The sequence below is a fragment of the Eretmochelys imbricata genome, chromosome 10 (genome assembly GCF_965152235.1).
Source record: "Eretmochelys imbricata isolate rEreImb1 chromosome 10, rEreImb1.hap1, whole genome shotgun sequence".
Classification (NCBI taxonomy): domain Eukaryota; kingdom Metazoa; phylum Chordata; order Testudines; family Cheloniidae; genus Eretmochelys; species Eretmochelys imbricata.
The window spans coordinates 48,066,958-48,088,518 of record NC_135581.1 but is presented as its reverse complement, the minus strand read 5'-3'; the positions used below and the strand labels follow the sequence as shown (position 1 = coordinate 48,088,518).

At 45.0% G+C, this 21,561-nt stretch overlaps 1 protein-coding gene across 1 annotated transcript in view; it reads left to right on the top strand.

The window, feature by feature from the left end:
• Window positions 1–284: 284 nt before the first annotated feature.
• PTPN9 (protein tyrosine phosphatase non-receptor type 9) overlaps window positions 285–21,561 on the top strand; it is a 49,406-nt gene continuing 28,129 nt past the window's right edge. The window contains exon 1 of the mRNA XM_077829316.1: window positions 285–317. Within this exon, the coding sequence (XP_077685442.1) occupies window positions 285–317 (33 nt within the window). The remainder of the gene's footprint in view (window positions 318–21,561) is intronic.

Here is a 21,561-nt window from a genome sequence, read left to right as displayed (position 1 = left end):
CCTCCAAGTGTGTAGCTAATCTACAAGAGAGACTAATGGGTGCTCCCTGGGAGCTCAGGAGCAGCGTCCCCAGTTGAGCGGGGTGTTTGAGGGGCCCCTGGCTGGGAGGGAGGCCAGCTGCCCTCCCCGGGGTGTTGGCTGGGGGAAAGGGGGCCGGTTTGCTGCTTTTGAGTCAGACTGGTCGATGTTTGAAAGCCCTGGTTTAAAAACTCCAAAGAAGCAAGCAGCAGCAGCCGCCGCCTCCTCCTCAGCAGTTTGCAAGCAGGAGGAGCTGCGGCAGCAGGATGGCCGCAGAGCTGAGCCCGGAGGAGGAGCAGGTAAAGCCGTACCCCCACACCGGGCGCCCCAAAGCAGGGCGGGCAGGGGGTGGGCGCGCGCACATCCGAACTGGGGGATGGGCCTTGTGGGAGCAGGCAAGTGGGGGCACATACTGCTCCCCATCCCCCCCGTGTTTTCTCTCTGAGCCCTGTGGAGATGTGGGTGCCAGCGGGGGGCTGGTGCCTCGAGGGGCTGGATTAGTGCCCCCGATGCCCCCCACGTTCGCTACATCCCCTTCATTCTCCCCTCTCCGCCTTGAACTGGGGGGCTCCCCAGCCCCTCCGATTGGGAAAGGGTCGGGGTAGGGGGGACCCCATAGTCTAGCCTCCCCCTCCCTTCTGGGGGGCTGGTTCCCTTCCGGCGGTCCAGGGGCTCTCTCCCCGAAGGGTGTTATCCCCTCCATGGGAAGCAATGGGGGATCACCCCGATTTGGGGGCAGGGGCTCCAGGGTGCGCGGGGGCGGGGAGGAGGCGGCGCGGGGATGGTCTGGGGGAGCCGCGGCCTAGTCTCCGGCCTGGCGGCTGGGCCCCATGGGGACCCCAGCGCCCCCACCCGATAGGGCTCCACGCAGGGGGCGCCGCCCCGCCCCAGGACGAACAGCGCGGGGGGAGGAGTTGGGGGCCCCCTTGTTCCGGTGGCAGCCGCCGCCCAGGGGCCCGAAAGGCAAAAACAATCGGGACCATCCGCAATCGCCCGTAGCCCCCCAGGTGTGTAGGGGGACGATGGGGGGCCAGCCCTCCACCAGGGGCTGCTGTAGGAGGGCTGAACCCCCAGCCAGATGGGGGCCTCAGTGTCGGACCCGGCGGGGGGACAGTCCCGGGGTGTTTCTGGGGTTTCCAATCTGTGCCCCTTTCCACCTTTTATTCCCCCCCCCACCCCCCAAAAATCATCCCGGCCCTTTTTATTCTTTTGAGTGGGGGCGGGGACGTGAAACTGAAAATTGTGCAGAGAAGTTTCCCCCTCCCTTCTCCCTCCTTCTCCTTCCCGTAATGTTTTAGTGAGTGGGGCGGGCGAGAAAAGACTCAACTCTCCCCCAGGCCGTGTGTCCCCAGCTGCTCCAGGGGCTGCTACTCAGTAGAATCTGCCTCCTGTCCCTGTCAGCTCCCGAGAGATTCCGCAGGGCAGCTTGTGCTCAAGGAAGCTGGCATCTCTTCCTGGACTTGCCTCAGTGTGTGACCTTGGGAGGGAGTGGCTATGCCTTTCTGCCTCAGTTTCCCCGTCTGTAGAATGGGGCTGTCCACCTCGTCAGGTGTGCTGCGAGCCTTACTGGATATTTGTGCTATGTTGCCCCCCCCTCCCCCCAGCAAATATGCTGTGGCAGTGGTATGAGGGGATGACTGAGATTATTGCCTCAGCCATTTTAAACTGGGGCCACCCCCTTTTCCTGTTTTGCCCTCTTCAGTTCACTCTCTCCAAGGCTGGATTTAAGATTTTGTGCTTCCCACGCCCCATTCCTCCCTCTGACGTTTGTATCTTCCTGTCACTGGGTTGCATCACTGCAGGAGGATGTTGCATACTTATAAATATAGGGACTGTGCTGTGAATTTTATGGGGGGGGGGAGTGTTAACCTCATCTTGGTTATGGGGGGAAGGTGGGGAAAGCTGGTGAGTATGGGTCGTGCTGCTGATTCAAGCCAGCTCTGATTTTCCCATGCTCCTGTGCTCTTTAAAGATGAGAACTCTTATAGTCTGTATCTTTAACACTTCTATGTCCACAGCTTCTGCCTGCTGTGCCTGGCGCTCTCCCCTTCCCGTACCCAGCTGTCTTCGCCCCCCACTCTTCTCTGCTACTGTTGTGGGCTCACAGCAGCTCCTTTTTCTGCCCAAGCTTAGACCAGTGTCCTCTGAGCAGTCCAGAGTGGTCCTCAATCCAGCCAAGGAAATATCTCTATCTGGCATTCCTGGGAGCAGAGGAAGGGAAATGCAGCTTCCAGCACAGATCTATAGATCAGATCTGCTTGGTTTGGAGCTGTAGAAAATCCAGGGCTCTGCCTGGTTCTGGTTTCAGTAAAAATAAAGCCCGGTGCCCTGCACTTGCAGTGAGCTCCAGGCAGGCAGGTAGACCCACTGTGCTGAGCCCCACTGAAGTCAAGGGCATGGGTCCTCATGGACATTCATTACAAGACCACTGGTCATTACAACATGAAGTCAGCCTCAGCAACTGGCTTCTGTATAAGATCAGAGTAAAACACGATAGCTAGGTTTTAAACAGTGGGGAAAGGGGGCCTGGATTTTTTTTTTAAAAAAGATATACTTTGCTTTATATTTTAAAAGTGTCTTTGATAAATCAATCCTCAGAACACCCCTGTGAAGCAGGAATTGTAATCACCATTTTACAGCTAGGGAAACTGAGCCACAGAAGGTTTGAGTGACTTGGCTCAAGGCCGCAGGAATCAGTATAAGAGCTGGGACTAGAACTCCACAGTTCCTAGCTCCTAGGCATGTGCACTCACCACAACGTTCTCTCTCCTTCTAGGTCACATGAGAGATTTGTAGTGGTGAAATCTAAGTGAGGTTAATCAGATCCCATGCAGGTTGTTCCTGCAGGGGTCAGATAGGAATTAATTCCCCTTGTCACATCATTGCACAACTTGTCCGGGGCATTATTATTATTATTATTATTGGTCATCTTCTGAATCCTTAATTAGTGCCTCCTGTCTCAGACAGGGTGCCAGACTTGAAAGACCAGTGCTCCAATCTGATTTGGCAGATCTTTTGTTCATAGATTCATGATTCTAAGGCCAGAAGAGATCATCTAGTCTGAGCTTGTGTATAATACAGGCCAGAGAACTTCCCCAAAATAAATCCTAGAAGAGCATATATTTCAGAAAAAACATCCAATCTTAATTTAAAAATGGTCAGTGATGGAGAATCCACCCTGACCCTTGGTAAATTGTGCCAATGGTTAATTATCCTCACGTCTTACTCCTCCACGCTCTCTGAGATCCTGGCTGGTTCATCACCTGTCTAAACTTCATATTCTCTTAAAATATCATGAACTGCTCTACAAATCAAGATGATTCTTGGGTTATTATTGGCAAAGAAACTGAAGTAGACATCGATCCTGTGTAAATCAAGGCTCCACATTAAACTTGATGTAGATTTCTTTTTCTTAACATCAAACTCTACTGTTGCGGAGGAAGCCTGGTTTGCATTGAGAGTCACAGGTAAACTCCTTTATCCCAATCTCTCTGGTGTGACCAGATTTGCCCATTGCTTTGGGATACACTAATTTATTAGGGTTACTCTTCTGTGGAGGGGAGAGATTCTGTAATTCTATCAATGTACTGCTCGTGTCACTTGTGTTCTCATACGGAGCTCTACTTCTCCCTGCTGCAAGTTCCCTCCCAGTGGAGCTATCTTGCAGGACCTGAGTTCCCCAGGGCTGGGTTCTTCCAGCCCCAGAATCGGATGGACGAACGCACACATTAACAGTGCGCGTCTGACGGGACCGGGTTAATCAGCACTCCCAAGCTGACCCCTTATATGTCCCTGGACTCAATAGGGTGGGTCGAGCAACACTTCCAAGCTGTCACCCTCTGATGCCATGGGCACTGCACTGGAATAGAGCATGCCTGAGCAGGTTGAGTCGAGCAGCACTTTCAATCTGCCACCCTCATATGTCCCAGGTTCAGCATGTCCCTATCCCCACTTTCACATTACAATGTTACTGGTAGTAACCCACTTAATGAGCAAACCCCACAGAATTTTCGGGTGCTGCAGGGATCTTTAGCTTAGGTAGGAGGAGCATTGCTGCAGAGCGAATGGGGAAGCCAAAAACATCCATGAAGGGGAGAGAGAGAGAGAAGCTATCAGCTTAACCATGAGTTATTTATTGCCAGGTAATAACCATACAAGGGGTGCCAAACAAACAAAACAGTTATAATATTAAATCTAACTTAAATTTGATGATAAAAGTCAGGTTTAGAAAACTGTAACTGATCACACATGTCAGGGTCAGAAGGCTATACCTAGGGAGAGAGGGTTGGGTTCTCACCACTCCTGAAGCTTGAATCGATCAGGGTTCCCAGGTGGTGGTGATAACTGAGGGTCTGGAGTGCTGGAGACAGGCAAAGCTCTCAGCATGATCAGTCAGAAGAAAATGAAGTCCGAATGGAACTGATGCAGATGTTGGATACAGGCATCAGAACGCTTACTTGAGCATGGGTAGGGGTTTTTGTAGGGAAAGAACAATGGTTCAAGGGAGAACACGAGATTTGTTTATGGATAAACTGATGGCTCAAGGGAGTATACCAAAGTTGTTTTGTTCAGGCTAGACAATGGGAGCTGATCATTCCTGGCTATGGGCGGTGTTCCTTGGAGGAAACTCACAATGCAATTAGGGAGCTTCACTATTTTGGATACCAATAAAGGATTTATTACTAGGATTGGTCTGATAACCACTGAGCTGGGTGTGTGCAGGCGTGGGTTCATTAACATCTGGAGCAGAGATCCCTGGTCATACAGTGCTTCCCTCCTTTTCTAATCCCAGAGTTTCATTTGGTTCTTTCCTTGGAATCTCTGTTCTCCATTCTGTATGCTAATGGAGATGCCTCCCTGTCCCATCTTTGATGCAATTGTGGCTAGGGGAGTTTCCTAATCCTGTCATCCTTGTCCGGAGTGGTTTAGGTGTGTCTTCCAACTGCCATTTCATTGTTTTTTGTAAGTCTGTCTTCTGATTGGCTTTGGTTCAACCAGAGGCTGTGGGTGGGGGGAAGGTCTTTCACGAATCAGACAGACTGGACACTGTGCCCTGGTTCCCCAAGAACACAGAGCTGATAGGTAACACGGGGGGGGAGACATCTGAAACCTTTGTTTACTAATGATAGGTTTCAGAGTAACAGCTGTGTTAGTCTGTATTCGCAAAAAGAAAAGGAGGACTTGTGGCACCTTAGAGACTACTAATGTTGCACTGAGGAAGCAGAAACAAATACAATACTCATGGCTCAAAAATCCAAGCAGAGGCCTTTAGCGGGAAAGAACTAATGGTTCTTCTGATGGGGGGGAGAGGAGGGAGAATTCTTCCAGTTTTGACCTTGATAGTTTGTCTAAAGATTTTTATGCTAAAAAATCCTGTATGCTTGTTTATTTTTAAGAGCCGGTTACACAACAGTCAAGGATGGTCTAGATAATACTTAGTCCTGCCATGCATGCAGGGGACTGGACTAGATGACCTTCCAAGGCCCCTTCCAGTCCTACGATTCTATGATTCTATAATTACTGTGCAGTGATCTATGGATGCTGTTCAGGCTACAGTAGAAATGCTGGGTAGTGCTATCATTGCAACCCATTCTCTCCACCTGTCCTCATATAAATGGATATTACCATTTTGATTCCCCCAACCCCCCGGGATTTCAACCTTCAACCTCCCGTTAGTTTGGAAGGGTTCTAGTCTTCCATGTCACCTCAAGCAAGCAAGAGGAACTGTTTATATGACCAGTGCCAGCTTTTAATTCTTTCCCAGTGTTGCTGCTATTACGGATGCACGAATCAGTGTGTGGGGACAAAATATTCTTTGCTCTTTCCTCTGAAAAAGAAATGGCCACTGTGGTCAAATAGGGGTGACATGGCACACTGGAAAACGAGGTAGTTGCAAAGAATTGTTCAGTCAGTAAGGACTGGAGATCTCTGACATTGTACAGGACAATTACATTGTCCACTAATGTAATGTGGATGGATCAGAAGTGCTAAATCCATTATATCCTGATGTAATTTGTACGGAATAAAATGATCTCCCAACCTTTTGTTGAGAAGCTAGTGGGGTTTCTTGATGTCACTGGATATGCCATACCAGAAAATGGGTGGGCTGATGGGCCAGGGCTGCAACGTTCAATTGCACAAATGTCGGGCAGTGCAATGTTTTGAGAGTTATTGATACTTTTTTAATTCCACCCTCTTGCAACGAGGGACTTCTGACATAACCACATAAAAGGCATGCAGTGATTAAAAAATTCTGTGGACAGTTTCACTTAAAGCAATATTGTCAACTTAATAAGTCAGACTTCTTTCTGAAAATGTTACCTACTGCCAGAAGTAATGCTTAAGGCCCTGATCCTGCAAAGACTTAAGGCCGTGCTTAAGTTTAAGTGTGTGTGTAATCCGAATTGAATTCAGTCGGACTACTCACAGTGCTTAAAGTGAAGCATGTGAATAAATCTTTGCAAGATTGGGGCCCAAAATGATGCTGATTTAAAGAGTTTAGCAACAAGAATGATTTCCCACGCCCACCCCCTTTGTCATTTGTTTACTTTGTGAATTTGAGCACTTTGGTCCATAGTAAGTTTTTTATTGTTTCCCTTGTAGGGTCAGTTTCCTCATTTGTTTATTTGTGTCTTTCACACAGCAACAGGAAAAGACAAACTCTTAGAAAGGGATTTTCTGGAGCATTCAGTGTTGTCCTAACTCTGCTTCTGGTGAAGGCACTGGGAGTTTTATCTCTTCAGAGTGGAGCGGTTAGACTAGCGCCGTGAGCCCTCTGAAAATCCTACCCTTGGCTAATATTAAAACACAACTGCAACCGTGACAGTTGTCAGGAGAACTGAGGGCAGGTCAGGTGGATTGGGGAGACCTGAAATGACTTTACCTCCTATTTAGACATGATTAGATTTCAGGATAATGGTGTCCCTGTACAAATCCAGGTGAAGGGGCAGTTTCTACATAAAAGAACACAGCTGCAGGCATATCAGCTTGTGCTATGAGCCTGCCATATCTCACCAGCTAAACAGGGTCAGCTTCGTTTAGTTAGCACTTGGGTGAGACATCTTAAGAAACATCCATGTGCTGTCTAAAGTGTTGTTGATTAAGGTAGTATTCTTCCCTCTGAGTCATTTCTGAACCAGTGATCTAGCTTGATACTACAGGGCGCTGCGCTTCTGGGCGCGTCACTTCCCAGACGAGAGTTAAAACCTGACAGCTTGTGGTCACTGGAAATCTTGGGGTACCTTTCACAAGAGTAGGGAAGTTAATTGTAGTGGTCTGGAGAAACTGACTAATTACATTCTGTTGACCTAAATAACTCCTGTAATTTCAGAAAAATTTATTTTTCACTTCCTGTTCTAATGTGCAGTCATAAGCATACCATTGAAGAGTTGCTGTATTTCACTCCAGAAGTGTACAATTCACTCTATTTACATGGATTTTTTTGAGGAACAGTGTAGGGAAAAATTATTTCTCTTCTGTCATACTGTTTGACTATCACACGAGTCTCTGATTTATGGCCCTGTAACATAAGACCCTACTGCAGTGCGTAAAAAAGGGGTACAGTTACAAGTACTACTTACACTTCAATTTTGGATTCCCTGATTCTTGTGCCATTAAAATGTCAACACAAGTATGTTTTGGATTTTATCTTTGGCTGAAAAGAGAATGCTTTGGAATGCTCTTTCCACGCATGTCTGCAAAGCCCTTACCCTCTTCTTATTCAGATTTTGTCCCCCAAACTTTGCATCTGCTCTGATGTATACAAGAAATTAGTCAGCTAATTTGAAGTGCAGCTGGGAGTAGATTAGTCATGGCAGGGTCGGGGGAAGAAGGGAGGGAAGATGAGCTTGCAATATGTGTGAGTGCTGGTCATTACAGAGACCTCTCTGCCTATCCTGTTGCTCCAGCCATTAATTCTGTCTCTCTTAGATATATGGACCCTCATCACCATAATATGGGAGTGCCTCACAATCTTTAATGTAATCCTTGTGAGGTGGGAAATGGAGGCACAAAGAGACTAAGTGACATTCCCATGGTCACACAAGAAGTCTGTAGCAGAGCAGGGAATTGAATACAGATCTTCCGTGGCCTAGGATAGAATCCTGACCACTGGAACATCTTTCCTCTCTTTGTTTAACTCTCGGATTGTCTATTTGCTGGGGCAGGGACTCTGTCTAGATTAAAATCAATTTTTTTTAAATAACATATTTTTAGGATCTAAATTAAATACATATTTTTCTTACAAAATGAATATATTTAAAATTTATGACAACCCATATTAAGACCTAAATTTACTTTAATTTAAGTTATTTTAATAGATTATACTAACAAAATTCAAGCAGTCCATGTTTGCTGCCAGTATTTTAAAGAAAATCAAACCACTGAACTGGTGGAAATCATTGGCCAAGTACCTGGAACCAGAGTTTGCTAAAAGGCTAAACCAGCTTTTGACATCAGTAGCCTCTTCTGTAGGTGCAGAGAGAATATTTTCTTCTTTTAGGTTTATTCAGCTATTTCCATTCAATGACTAGTTCATTCAAACTTGAGACAGCAATTGGGAGCTGATAAAGTAAGAAAGCATGTTTTCTTCTAATCTGTGAATAAAAATGAGGTGTAAGAGGATGAGATCTACTAGTTCTAAAATCTTGAAGGACGTGGTGACCTGAAACAGTATGTTCAATTCACTAACTACAGGTTAATGAATACTTCCTTTGTTAAATAAACTAGTTACTTTTAAATGCAAAACATCTTTTGATAAATTTATATTTTCTGTTGTAGTCCGGCATAATTGAGATAATTGTCTTTAACTAATAAAAAAATCAATTTAAAAATGCTGGTTTTTGTGCATTTTGAGTTGAATTCAAATTTCCATCCAAATACACAAATCACAAGTACAAAAGTTAATAATCTAGTAAATGAGAAATGCATCAGTCACTGTTGTCTGATGTAATAAAAATGTAAAAATTAAGAATCTGAATAAATGTAAGTGAAACTATTAAACTGCTTAAATAAACACGTATAGATATTTTGTATCTTCCTGGTTATCAAAAAGAAGCACCAAATGTAGTGTAAAGGCTGTATTTAGTTGCAAATCAACATGTTTTAATGTTTACCAACCAATGCAAATGAACTGTTCTTTAGGAAAATAATTAAAAAGTACAAATGTAAAACAAGATTAAAATCAGTTTTAAATCAAGGATTCCTGTGCTTGCTGATTTTAAATTACCCATTTTAATAATCATTTAATCCCTTTGATTTAAATCAGTCCACCCCAGTCTGTATAGCACCTACCACATGTTGGGAGTTACCACCACATGAATAGCATGTCAGTAATTATTACACTTTTAAAAAAATCCCATCTGTTTCTATTGGCTGCTTGAGGCTCAAACATTCTAAATGGATTATTGTGTTTTAAATGGTAGTGTAGCAGAATTATAATAGAAGACTCCATATGCATGATAGAGATCGCTTGCTCCAGGTGAGTGATAGAGAATGATAATCAAATAGCACATCTCTCCAGGTTAGATGAAGTTCATAATATATTTAAAATTATGGTTTTATTATTTTTGATTTTAATATTACTGTAACCCAGGTGCTAGTTTAGATCAATGCTTAGGACATCTGCGGTTTGTAATACTTGGGAGTAAAGGTCTGAATTGCAAAACATGAAACATTTTATGTCTTTAAATAAAAGGTGAACATGTTTTCTTCAAACTTGCCCCCCCCCCCCCAAAAAAAAAAAAAAAAAAAGTTCTTGCCTTTAGGATAAGCCCTAAAAAGTATGTGTTTTGGAAAGTTATGAGACCGTGAAAGTGAAGCCTTAAGGGCAAACAGGCTGCATAATCCCTAACTATAAATAAATGCAAATACACACGTGCTAATGCTATGCAAAGGTTGCAAATTTACAGCGAAAAAGTCAGGACATACAAAAGCTAAAGTCCCTGTAGCCGTGTTTCCTCATCTGTCTTTGAAAATGGACCAAATTTTCAAAAGCTGGCCTTCACCATTTGCATCCACACATAATTACTGGTAAAGTTTTAGGCCTGCAATTATTTGTGACCACGATTTCTGTCACTTGGACATCTAAGTACCAGTGCTTAGGTGTCTACAGCCCCAACCTGCAAATGATTGTGTATGGGAGACTCTAGCAAGATCCAGGCCTATAGGACTTAAAACTGTGCCCAGAAAATTACATTCACAAAAAGGGGAGGCCCAGTTAGGGCTTGGTTGCATATCCAGCCTTCTCTGAATTAAAGTATTAAATTAACAGCCTCCCTTGTAATCCAGATTTCTTCAAGTACAACATTGGTGAATTAACTTTACCCTTACAGCTGCATTTCCTGATTGATATAAGCACCTACCTAAAGCAATGATAGGAATTTTGCATTTAATTCCCTTGTTTAAAAATAGCCGTAGCGCTATGGAATTATGCAAAATAGAACTGCACAACTCCATAAATTCCAGCAGCCTGTTTGTCATTGTCTGCATGGGAAAGTTATACCGATAGAAAGTGAGGCATGAATTTAAAGCGCTGTAGTAATATCTGCATAATTCCCCAGATACATGCTCTTGTGGCATAAGAATGGCTATTGCCAGTTTATCTTATGTCACCTTGGCAGCAGTTTAAACTAACCCTCTCCCCCCCCCCCGCCCAAAAAAAAAAATAAAAAAAAAAGCAAACTCCTCTTACTCCAGAATCAGAGTGTTCAGATGTGGAGTTACATTGGAGTTTAACTATACTGGCCTAACTGGAAAACTTTCTTGTGTGGACACACCCTAACTCACACAGTTTCATTTTTCTTGCAACTCCACAGGTTTTATACTACACCGGTATATGGATACAGAAAAAGCCCAGATGCCGCATTGTGTATGTGTAGGCTTGGACAGGTTAGATTTGCATTGGTGAATGTCAGTCAACGTCAAGTTCCAGGTAGACACACAAACAGATGGAAAAAAAATCTCCATTGATAATAGAAATTTACAGCTAGGTAAAAATAAGAAAAATGCTACTTGAGAACTTATTAGAGACTGTCGTTAAATAATTGTCTGACCCGTCCGCATCATAATTTCCCGTAACTGTGAAAATTTAAATAGATACAAATCAGGAGAAAAAAAGGGTTAAAAATAAACATTGATCTTATCCTTGAAATGATAAAATTGCAAATTGAGTTCTGCGAAGCTAACGTGCGTGCATGAAAATAGGGCTTGTCTCCAATTGAAATGCACAGCTGCAGCACTTCAATGAAGACACCACCTACGCCGACGGGAGGGCTTCCGCTGCCCTGAGCGGCAGTAGGTAGGTGATGGAATAATTCTTCCACTGACCTAGTGCTGCCTTCAGGGCTTAGTTCAGCTTAACTTTGTCGCGCAGGGATGTGGATTTTTCAAATGCCTGAATGATGTAGCTGAGTCGATGTCACTTCTTAGTGTAGACCAGGCCTTAATAGTGAATCATGTCCAGTTTACTGTGGGAAGCTTTCTATCAGCAAGGTCTAAGTGTACATAGAGCAGGATTTTCAAAAGCGCTCAAGAGTTGGCCTAACTGTGCTGCCAGAGTCCATTTAAAAATTTCCGGTGACATCAGGCCAGTGCCGAGTGCCTTGGGAAATCCCACCTGTGCACCGTTAAAGTTCAGCTGGTTTTGACTTACTTGTGCGCAAGATGTCCTTTTTTTTTTTTTTTTTTAAATGGACAAGTTTTTAACTCCTTGTTCCTGTAACTAAATAATGGCAGAACAAATTTTGCTCTGAGAAAAACACACACAGCTACACCTAACATCAGCTGCAAGGGCAAGGTTTGTCCCAAAGGTTGAACTTTGCGGAGAGCTGTGAGTGAAAGTAGAGGGCGTTATCCTGGAAGGTGAATTGGCACCATAAGTGCAGTGTGTGCGATTTGAAAACTATAATCAAAATGGAGAGAAATTCACTATTGCCGGAATGCACTACAAACTGCAAAGCATGATGGGTACAGTGGAAAGCAGAAGAGTAGCAGGCTGCACAAACATTGAGTAATGAATTAGATAGATCCTTAATTAGAAGGAATCTATTTCAGCAAGAAATTACCCTGGGACCTCTGTGTCCAAAAGCGAAAGGTGGATCTATCTGAGCTAAAGGCAAACCGGTGTTGCTGTGAGTAGTAACCCTATGTGAGGCCCTTAAACAGTTCAGTGTGCAATAGAAACACATGTCCAGACTCCTTTTTCCCCCTATGGAAGTCTCCATCCAAGTGCTGCCCAAGCCCAGCCTTGCTGGAGTCTGAAGTCCTCTGTTTAACCCACAGCACTGATGTTGTAGAGCAGAGGCAAGGCCAATGTCAGCTTTCCCCACACTGCTCTGCCAGTTAGCCTCAATCGTGATGTGGAGGGATCGGCTCTAGCCTTGAGAAAACAGTTAATTTTCCATGTCCATTCACTCTGTGTTCTCCCCAGTTTGCTAGCCAACAAGGCTGTCATTTATGATGGGGGCTGTCTTGTGATGGCCCCATCTCCTGGGAATGGAGACCACTGATTGTTTTCTCAGAAATTACATTGTGTGACTCCCGTAATTTATTCATCCCAGGATAGACTTATACAATTGCTGTATCATCTGAGTTTTCTTACACAACTAATGTTACAGTTTAAAGTCCCAAACCTATAAACACTTGCATAAAGTAGCTTAGTTCAAACCAGTGATTCTCAACCAGGGGTACATGTAGAGTCTTCCAGGAGGTACATCAAACCATCTAGATATTTGCCTAGTTTTACCACAGGCTACAGAAATAGCATTAGCAAAGTCAGTACAAACTAAAATTTCATACAGACAATGACTTGTTTATACTGCTGTATGTACTGGGGTGGCCTAACCGTAGCTCGTGGATCCCCTCATGCCACCCCCATTCTCCATCTACCAAACTGTGTGGGGAGCTTGGGGCTTCTGCCCAGCTGGAGAGGGTGGTCTAGGGGCTTCAGCCCTGCACAAGGCACTTGCCAGGGCTGGGGGCTTCAGCCCCGTGGGGCACACCTGCTGGGGCTGGGGGCTTCAGCAGGAGCAGGGCTGAAGCCCCGGACCCAGGCAGTTGCCTCCTGCGGGCCTGATGCCCCTAAACAACCCTCCCCAGCTGGGCAAAAGCCCTAGCCTCACCACCCCGCTGCAGGGCTGAAGCCCTGAGCCCCCGCAGGTGCGCCCAGCTCTCAAACTTCTGAAGATTATCGTATGTGCCTCAGAGGGTCAGTAAGTTTGGCCACCCCGGCATAGACGATACACTGAAATGTAAGTACAATATTTATATTATATGGTAAAAATGAGAAAGTCAGCAATTTTTCAGTACTAGTGTTCTCTGACACTGATTTGTGTAAGCAAGTCATTTTTAAATGAGGTGTAACTTGGGGGTATGCAAGACAAATCAGACTCCTGAAAGGGGTACAGTAATCTGGAAAGGTTGACAGCCACTGTTTCAAACCACCGCTCGTCAGTTACAGCTTGAGGGGGCTAGGAAAATTATCTCCCATACAAATAGCTTTGCCTTCACATAGAGCAACACACGCAAACATGTGTTTGACTCGGTGAGGAAAACACTGGGCTGAGCATGCTCAGCAAATAATTTTCAATTTGCTTGTATCTTAATTTCGAAAGCAACTTTCCGAGACCAAGTCAAAGCCCTATTTTTCATTCGGGGATGAACTTCTTCCAAGTTGTTTAGGGTTGGACAGTGTGGTCTGCTCTGCAAGAGACTTGGAGCAAGACATGAGCCCAGAATTTATAATCTGAGTTGACGGACAACATACTCCAGGGATTCAATTCCCTGGGAGATCAGGGAAACTTCCTTCTGAGAGTGTTTAACAAATGTTTATTATTGATAAAGTGCCTAAGGTACTTCATAAGAAATAACCCTGCCTTGAGCATTTTACATTCTGTGGGCCCCATTCTTCAGTCCTGCTCCTAGGGAATCCCCCAGCTCTTAGAGGAGTTGGGAGGAGGGATAGCTCAGTGGTTTGAGCATTGGCCTGCTAAACCCGGGGTAGTGAGTTCAATCCTTGAGGGGGCCATTTAGGGGTCTAGGGCAAAAATTGGGGATTGGTCCTGTTTTGAGCAAGGGGTTGGACTAGATGATCTCCTGAGGTCCCTTCCAACCCTGATAGTCTATGAGTTCCTCACTTGATGCAGAACCATCCTTATAGCTAGGGCCCTACCAAATTCATGGTCCATTTTGGTCAATTTCACAGTCATAGGATTTTTAAAATCATAAATTTCTGATTTCATCTATTTAAATCTGAAATGTCACAGTGTTGTAATTGTAGGGGCCCTGACCCAAAAAGGAGTGGGGGGGGGGGCAAGGTGCTGCCACCCTTACTTCTTTGCTGCTGCTGGTGGGGCGCTGCCTTCAGAGCTGGACGCCTGGCCAACAGCTGCTGCTGTCTGGTTGCCCAGCTCTGAAGGCAGTGCAGAAATAAGGGTGGCAATACCGTGACTCCCCCTAAAATAACCTTGCGACCCCCCCACCCTGCAGCTCCCTTTTGGGCCAGAATCCCCAATATGAGAAACACTGGTCTCCTCTGTTAAATCTGTGTAGTATAGGGCAAAAGCACACAAAAGACCAGATTTCCTGGTGGCAGACCAGATCTCACGGTCTGTGACGTGTTTTTCATGGCCGTGAATTTGGTAGGGTCCTATTTATAGCTCTAATCTGCCTTCCCCTCATGCCTCACTGTATGGGAGCAGGGAGTGGAAGGGCAGAGGTGTAGTAGCATGAGCACACTGCACTCCGGCTATCCTCAGCTTGCAATCAGCATAAACTAGAGCAGCCCTGAGGCCTTAGGCTAGGGGTTGGGCAGCCCCCCTTGGAATTCAGGAGGCTGCAATGACACTTAAAGCCAGTGTTGTCCCTCTTCACCCAGTGCTGGACTGGAAGGTCAAAAGAATGGCACTTTTACTGACTTGTTTAAGTCTGAGTAAGCTGGACACAAAACATCTGTTCTCCTAATGGCTGAAAAAATGCCATTTCCTTCCCCACCCAGATATCTCAGAAATAACTGAAAATGGTTTTTTTTCCCTTCAAATTTTCCATCAACATTGCTGCTGGTTGGAGCCCAGAGTGTGATCAGTTTCAGGTAATTTACCTGAGCAAATGCCAGAGCTGGGGGGGGGGCGGGGGGTTGGAATGAACATGCCCTCTGATGGAGCTCTGACGCTGCAATCTCTCTTCTTGTGGTTGTGGTGTTGTGGCTGGCGGGGACTGTGCTGCTGAGTTGTGTTATGTGCTGTGTGACTAGAGGTTAGAACCAAGGCAACCCTTTCCCCTCCCCTGCTCCTCCTCCTGCTCATGCGTTATGGTGCCTTCAGTATCCCAAACACAAGTACCATCTGCTGGAAACAGGATGTGCCTGCATTAGAATGTGACACTTCAGCACCTGTTTGAGTCCCTGGTGTATTTAACAAGAGAGACCGGCTGAGATCATTTTGTAGGCGGTAGAGGGTTTACAGGAAGGAAGGACAAAGCACTGCAATTCCCCGGGGAGAAAAAGAAATTGGAACAGGGATCATTAAAAGAACTGATGGCAAGAGGGTGTCTTAGCACTTGATGGCCATGGCAAATGGCATCCCCTGGAGAGATGACTTCATGTTATCTGAAAGAATATTGAGTGTGGCAGGATGCAGGCTGCTCTCCTGCAACCTGGAATCTCAAGGGGACCCTGCCAGGGAGCTGCCAGAAGCCTTGGCTGGGATGGGCATTGCTCATAACCTTTTTTCAGAGAGCTCAGACTGCTGGAGTAGTAGCTGCTGTTGGTCAAGCACTGTTCTGAGAAGTTCACACTGCTGGAATCCTAGCAGGCTTTGATAGGAAACCGCTGTGCGGAAGCTCACGCTGCTGGAGTCCTAGTTCAGTGCTGCGAGAGGGCTCGGCTCTGGGTAGATCTGCACACTGGGGATGGATGTAGCACAAAGAAACTAGTTAATTACAGCCTGTGTGGCCATGCCTACATGCAGGGTGGGAAATTCCCCCCTTCTCTAACATCGGCACAGTTCCGCCAGCAATAGCAACAGTGGGAGCTCTAGCTCCAGGCTCCGAGCAAGGCTGTGTTTAAAAGCACTGCCGGCTTTGTTTGTGCAGCCCCCAGCACAATGAGGGGTGGGGGTGGGGGGCTGACTTTTGATTGGCACCACTGGAGTGCAATTCATCATCACCTTGTCTATGCAAAGGTTCCCGCCTGCTGTTGCTACCTCTGGTGGGGAGCTTTCCCCTACCGTCCTTGCTCAGGCAAGGCTCTGCTGGGAGCGTGGGGCTGTGGAAATGGTGGTGTTAACGCTCCGTGATGGCTGGTGAGATAACAAGCTTCATCATATTAAAGCAGCCAGTGCAAATGGAAGGGACGTGGCAAATATCCTGCCCCATTAGCTGGAATCATGAGGTGAAGCCATACATAGGGGCCCAGGCCCAGGCCAGTCACACATGGCCGGTGAAGTGCTGATAAACTCAGGCCCTTCACTTCCTCCCATAGGAAGTCATTAACACGGAGGCCCTTTTCATGCTGACTGGCTCCAAATCATTCCAGCCGTTCTGCCTCGCTGGGAGCTGGCCGGCTCCCCAGAGCAGCCAGACACCCTACACCGCCACTTTGAGCTTCCAAATTCTTCCTGTTCCCGCTGCGACGGCGGCATTTCTCGAAAGCCAATCTTAGCTGCCTTTGCTTGCTGTTCGTTGCTCTTGCACAATGCTGGGGATAATGGAAAATTCCTTCATTTCAGAATGGCTCTTCCTGTTTTATGTCACGGGCTGGGTGACTTCAGTTCTTTGTCTGTGTTCGTTTGGCTGTATCCTTTCTACTGGGGTTTGTTTGAGGAGAGGAGGAGTAGGAAGCCTAGTTTAATCCTGAACGGTTGACTAAAACACACCCCGCCAGATGGTCTCTAGCTTAGAGCAAAGGAGTTGGAGGGATTGGGTGTCCTTTGTGTGTGCACCTTTTAAGCAATGAAACGGTGTTAAAAGCAGTACTGATTCCTCTCTCTCTCTCTCTTCTCATCAAGTTTTCAAAACAGGAAAGTCACATGCTGCTATATGAATAAAACCTTCACATGACTACACACTGGAGTCTGATAAATACACGGCATTACAAAAATGATAAAGGAATACATAACGTTTGTTTTGAAAAAAATTCATTTAATTGAAACCATTAACCTTTAATTATTTCTTAAACTACAAGAGACCCAATTCCCCTATCATGAGTTATTAAAACAGACTTATTTGTACAAAGAAAATCCTAGGGTAAAGATGGAACTAGAAAGAATTCCAGTTTTTAAAACCGGTGCCTTTTAAAAAAATTATTATTATTTAACCCTTTAGGCACAAATCAAAACTCTGTCCTCTGTCCAGCCCCTCCAGCTGTTGCTTGTGGCTCCTTCATAGCTTCTCCAAACCTAAAAGTAGTTTGGTTTATGTGGGACAGTTTGGCTGGCTGGGGGAGGTTTGTATTTACAGGTGGATCCATGCTGGCACATTTAACAGGAATTTATATGTGTCCACAGCGAGAAATTCAAAGGCTTTTAACAGCAAATCCAATAAGCTATTGAAGAAGGAGTTTGGAGACCATGTGAGACAGACAGGTGTCTTAGGAAAAACTTGAGGTGGACACTTAATTTTAGCTGGGTCCAGTAGATCAGTGGTTGGTTCTCAACCTCTCCAGACTACTGTACTCCTTTCAGGAGTCAGATTTGTCTTGCATACCCCAAGTTTCACCTCACTTAAAAACTACTTGCTTACAAAATCAGACATAAAAATACATAAGTGTCACAGCACACGATTACTGAAAAATTACTTACTTTCTCATTTTACCATATAATTATAAAATCAATCAATTGGAATATAAATATTGTACTTATATTTCAGTGTACAGTATATAGAGCAGTATAAACAAGTCATTGTATAAATAACGAGAAGTCCTTGTGGCACCTTAGAGACTAACACATTTATTTGGGCATAAGCTTTTGTGAGTTAGAACCCACTTCATCAGATGCATGGAGTGAAAATACAGGAGCAGGTATAAATACATGCAAGGATGGGGGGGTTGCTTTACGAAGTGTGAGGTCAGTCTAACGAGATAAATCAATTAACAGCAGGATACCAAGGGCGGAAAAATAACTTTTGAAGTGGTAAGAGAGTGGCCCATTACAGACAGTTGACAAGAAGGTGTGAGTAACAGTAGGGAGAAATTAGCATTGGGGAAATTAAGTTTAGGTTTTGTAATGACCCAACCACTCCCAGTCTCTATTCAGGCCTAATCTGATGGTATCTAGTTTGCAAATTAATTCCAGTTCTGCAGCTTCACGTTAGTCTGTTTTTGACGTTTTTTTGTTGAAGAATTGCCACTTCTAGGTCTGTTACTGAGTGACCAGAGAGATTGAAGTGCTCTCCTACTGGTTTTTGAATGTTATGATTCCTGATGTCAGATTTGTGTCCATTTATTCTTTTGCATAGAGACTGTCCGGTTTGGCCAATGTACATGGCAGTGGGGCATTGCTGGCACAACCCCCATCCTTTCATGTATTTATACCTGCTCCTGTATTTTTCACTCCATGCATCTGATGAAGTGAGTTCTAACCCACGAAAGCTTATGCCCAAATAAATTGGTTAGTCTCCAAGGTGCCACAAGGACTCCTCGTTATTTTTCCTGATACAGACTAACATGGCTACCACTCTAGTCATTGTATGAAATTTTAGTTTGTACTGACTTTGCTAGTTCTTTTTATGTAGCCTGTTGTAAAACTAGGCAAATATCTAGATGAGTTGATGTGCCTCTGGTTGAGAACCACGGTAGCAGATAATGCATTGGATTGGGAGTCAGGAGACTGCATTTTTTCTGGTTCTGCCACTCACCTGGTTGTGACCTGGTGCAACTCACTTCATTTCTGTGTGCTTCCATTTCACCCATTGTCTGTCTTGTGTACTTTGACTATAAACTCTTCAGGGCAGGGATTGTCTCTTACTATGTGTCTGTACAGGGCCTTGCACAATGAGGCCCCCATCTTAGAATCATAGAATATCAGGGTTGGAAGGGAACTCAGGAGGTCATCTAGTCCAACCCCCTGCTCAAAGCAGGACCAATCCCCAATTTTTGCCTCAGATCCCTATAGTTGGAGTCTCTTGGTGCAACTGTAATTCCCTCCTACTAATAGATCCTTTGAGTCATTATAGCATGTAATATTGATAGCTGAGGTTAGTTATTCTGAGATCACTCAGGGGACCAGATGGGCACTTTCCTTACAAACGGAAATAAATAAAATTCTGTCCTCTCCTGTGTGCGGTCCGCTCTCATTGACTTTAATGGGAATTGTACATGCATGGCTCATTGCAGAATTTGGCTTGAAATCATTCGCATAATACGTGTGTAGCGTTGAAAGTACAAAAAAAGGCATTGGAAAAAGGAAACTGAAATATTTATTTCAACCTGCCAAGACCCTGGTTCAACAGTCCTTGTGTTTCTCCTTTGAAAGCAGATGACCTCACTAGCCCGTTAGTTCACAAAAGGGAGCAGCCCTTAAATTCTCAGCTCTGGGGGGGGGTTGTATTGTCACCATCTCTCGCATGGGAAACAACAGAATCTTGACCGTGGGTCTTGGCGGGTAAATGAAGGAGGAAATGAATTGCAAACATTTGCTTTAATAATGTATTTATAAGCTGTAAGTTCACCCCTAGGGTCTGAGAATGGTTTAGGTGCTTAATTTTTTTGTGTGTGTAGTTATAATGGGTTTTATACTTCTCGGCTGTTGGAGCTGCACGGACTGGACGCATAGCTCAACTGACCAGGAATGCATGTTCTTAGTCAGTGTTCATGCCACTGGGAAAGTGCTTATGCCCAGGAGTGTAGCGCTAATCCTCTGCAGCTGCTGACCCAGGCTTAAAACAGTGCCAGGGGACACCCAGAGAGGGCTAGATTCTAGCTGATTTACGCCAGTGACAATCCTGAGTAATTCCACTGAAACAAATGGTGTCACTTTGGATTTTCTGGTTCAGAGCCCCTCTTCTTTAACTACCTTTTGGGATCCTAACCTAACTCTTATTTGTAAGTTTTTGGTTGTCTCTTCGGCTGCTACCGTGTAAAGCGATTGCTTTATCCGATGCATCCGATGAAGTGAGCTGTAGCTCACGAAAGCTTATGCTCAAATAAATTGGTTAGTCTCTAAGGTGCCACAAGTACTCCTTTTCTTTTTGCTTTATCCCAGTTGATGTGTGTGATGGGGGCTTTAGTGAGGTGGATGAAAGAGCTACAGAATGGTGCAAGATTTCTACCAACCTGAAAAGACCACACGAAGGAACCCCAAGTGGGTAACTCGCTATGGAGTCTTCAAACATAAAAGGGCCCCTGGTGTACAAACTTGCAGTTCCATAAGCAAAACACAACGAGCAAGTTCTCAGTCTGCTAACTAGTTCAGCCTCGCTCTCTTTTTAGATCAGTCCTTCGATATCTATTCTCTTTACCAGTTGGTTTGCTTTTTCAGCACCTAGCCTACTATGAAGTTTCGACCAAACAAATCTAAGGCCAAGATCCTACAAATACTTAGGCATATATTTCAAGTCAAGTGTGCGTGCGCTTTTTGCATCCTGCAAACATTTCCTCAACCAATGTTGACCTGCTTGAACTGGGCATCTAAAATTGACACAGTATTAAATTGAGTTGTCTTGTCTTCCTTTTGTTTCCATCCACTCTCCATGCCCCTGTCTCCGGTCAGTAGCAACTCCACCCATTTCCCTTCTAGGCAGTTCTGTGACTTTCTTGTTGTGCCTAGTTGGAAACAATAACTTTGTTCTCATCACTTCCCGTGTAACTCAGTAGGATCAAAGTTTTCATTCTCAGATTGCGAGTCAACTAAAATTTCTACTATCTAAAAGCTTTCCAGTCTATTTCTGTCCCTGGATGTGCTTTGGAATGATGTAGAAGCACATCAAAAAATCCAAACAAACAAACAAAACCATGTGTGGGGGGGAACCTACTGGGTTGGGTTTAAGTTTATTTCTCAACCTTTAAAGGCTGCTATCATGACTTGTGTTAGAGGATTGCCAAGAAGCAGCAAACACTATTGGGAGCCCATTGTGCTAGGTCTGTATAAACATATTGTCAAAGACAGTCCCTGCCCCATAGAACTGGGCTAGTTGCATCCACTCTCCCTTCTATTCAAAGGGACGGTACAAAAACTAGAGAGGAAATTGCAAGACTGATGCTGCTGTTGCTAGGGATGGAGCAGAGCAAGTGGCATATTTGTATCTGTCATATCTATTAAGATCCCACCGTTATATAGATCAGGTTATTCTCACAAGGACCAATATCCAGGCCAAATCCGAAAGAACTGTTCCTGTGCTCTGAGCCAAGAATCACATCCTGGCCAGCAGGAGGCAGAGTCCGGCAATTGCCCCCGGGAGTTGAGGCCATTTCAGAGGAGGAGCTAAGTTTAAAGAGATTATTGTTATTTGATGTTTGTGTTCCCAACGGGCACAGAGGCCAAACCAAGACTGGGGCTGCGTCATGTGAGGTGCTGTATAAACACCTACTGAGAAACAGCCCCAGTCCCCAAAGAG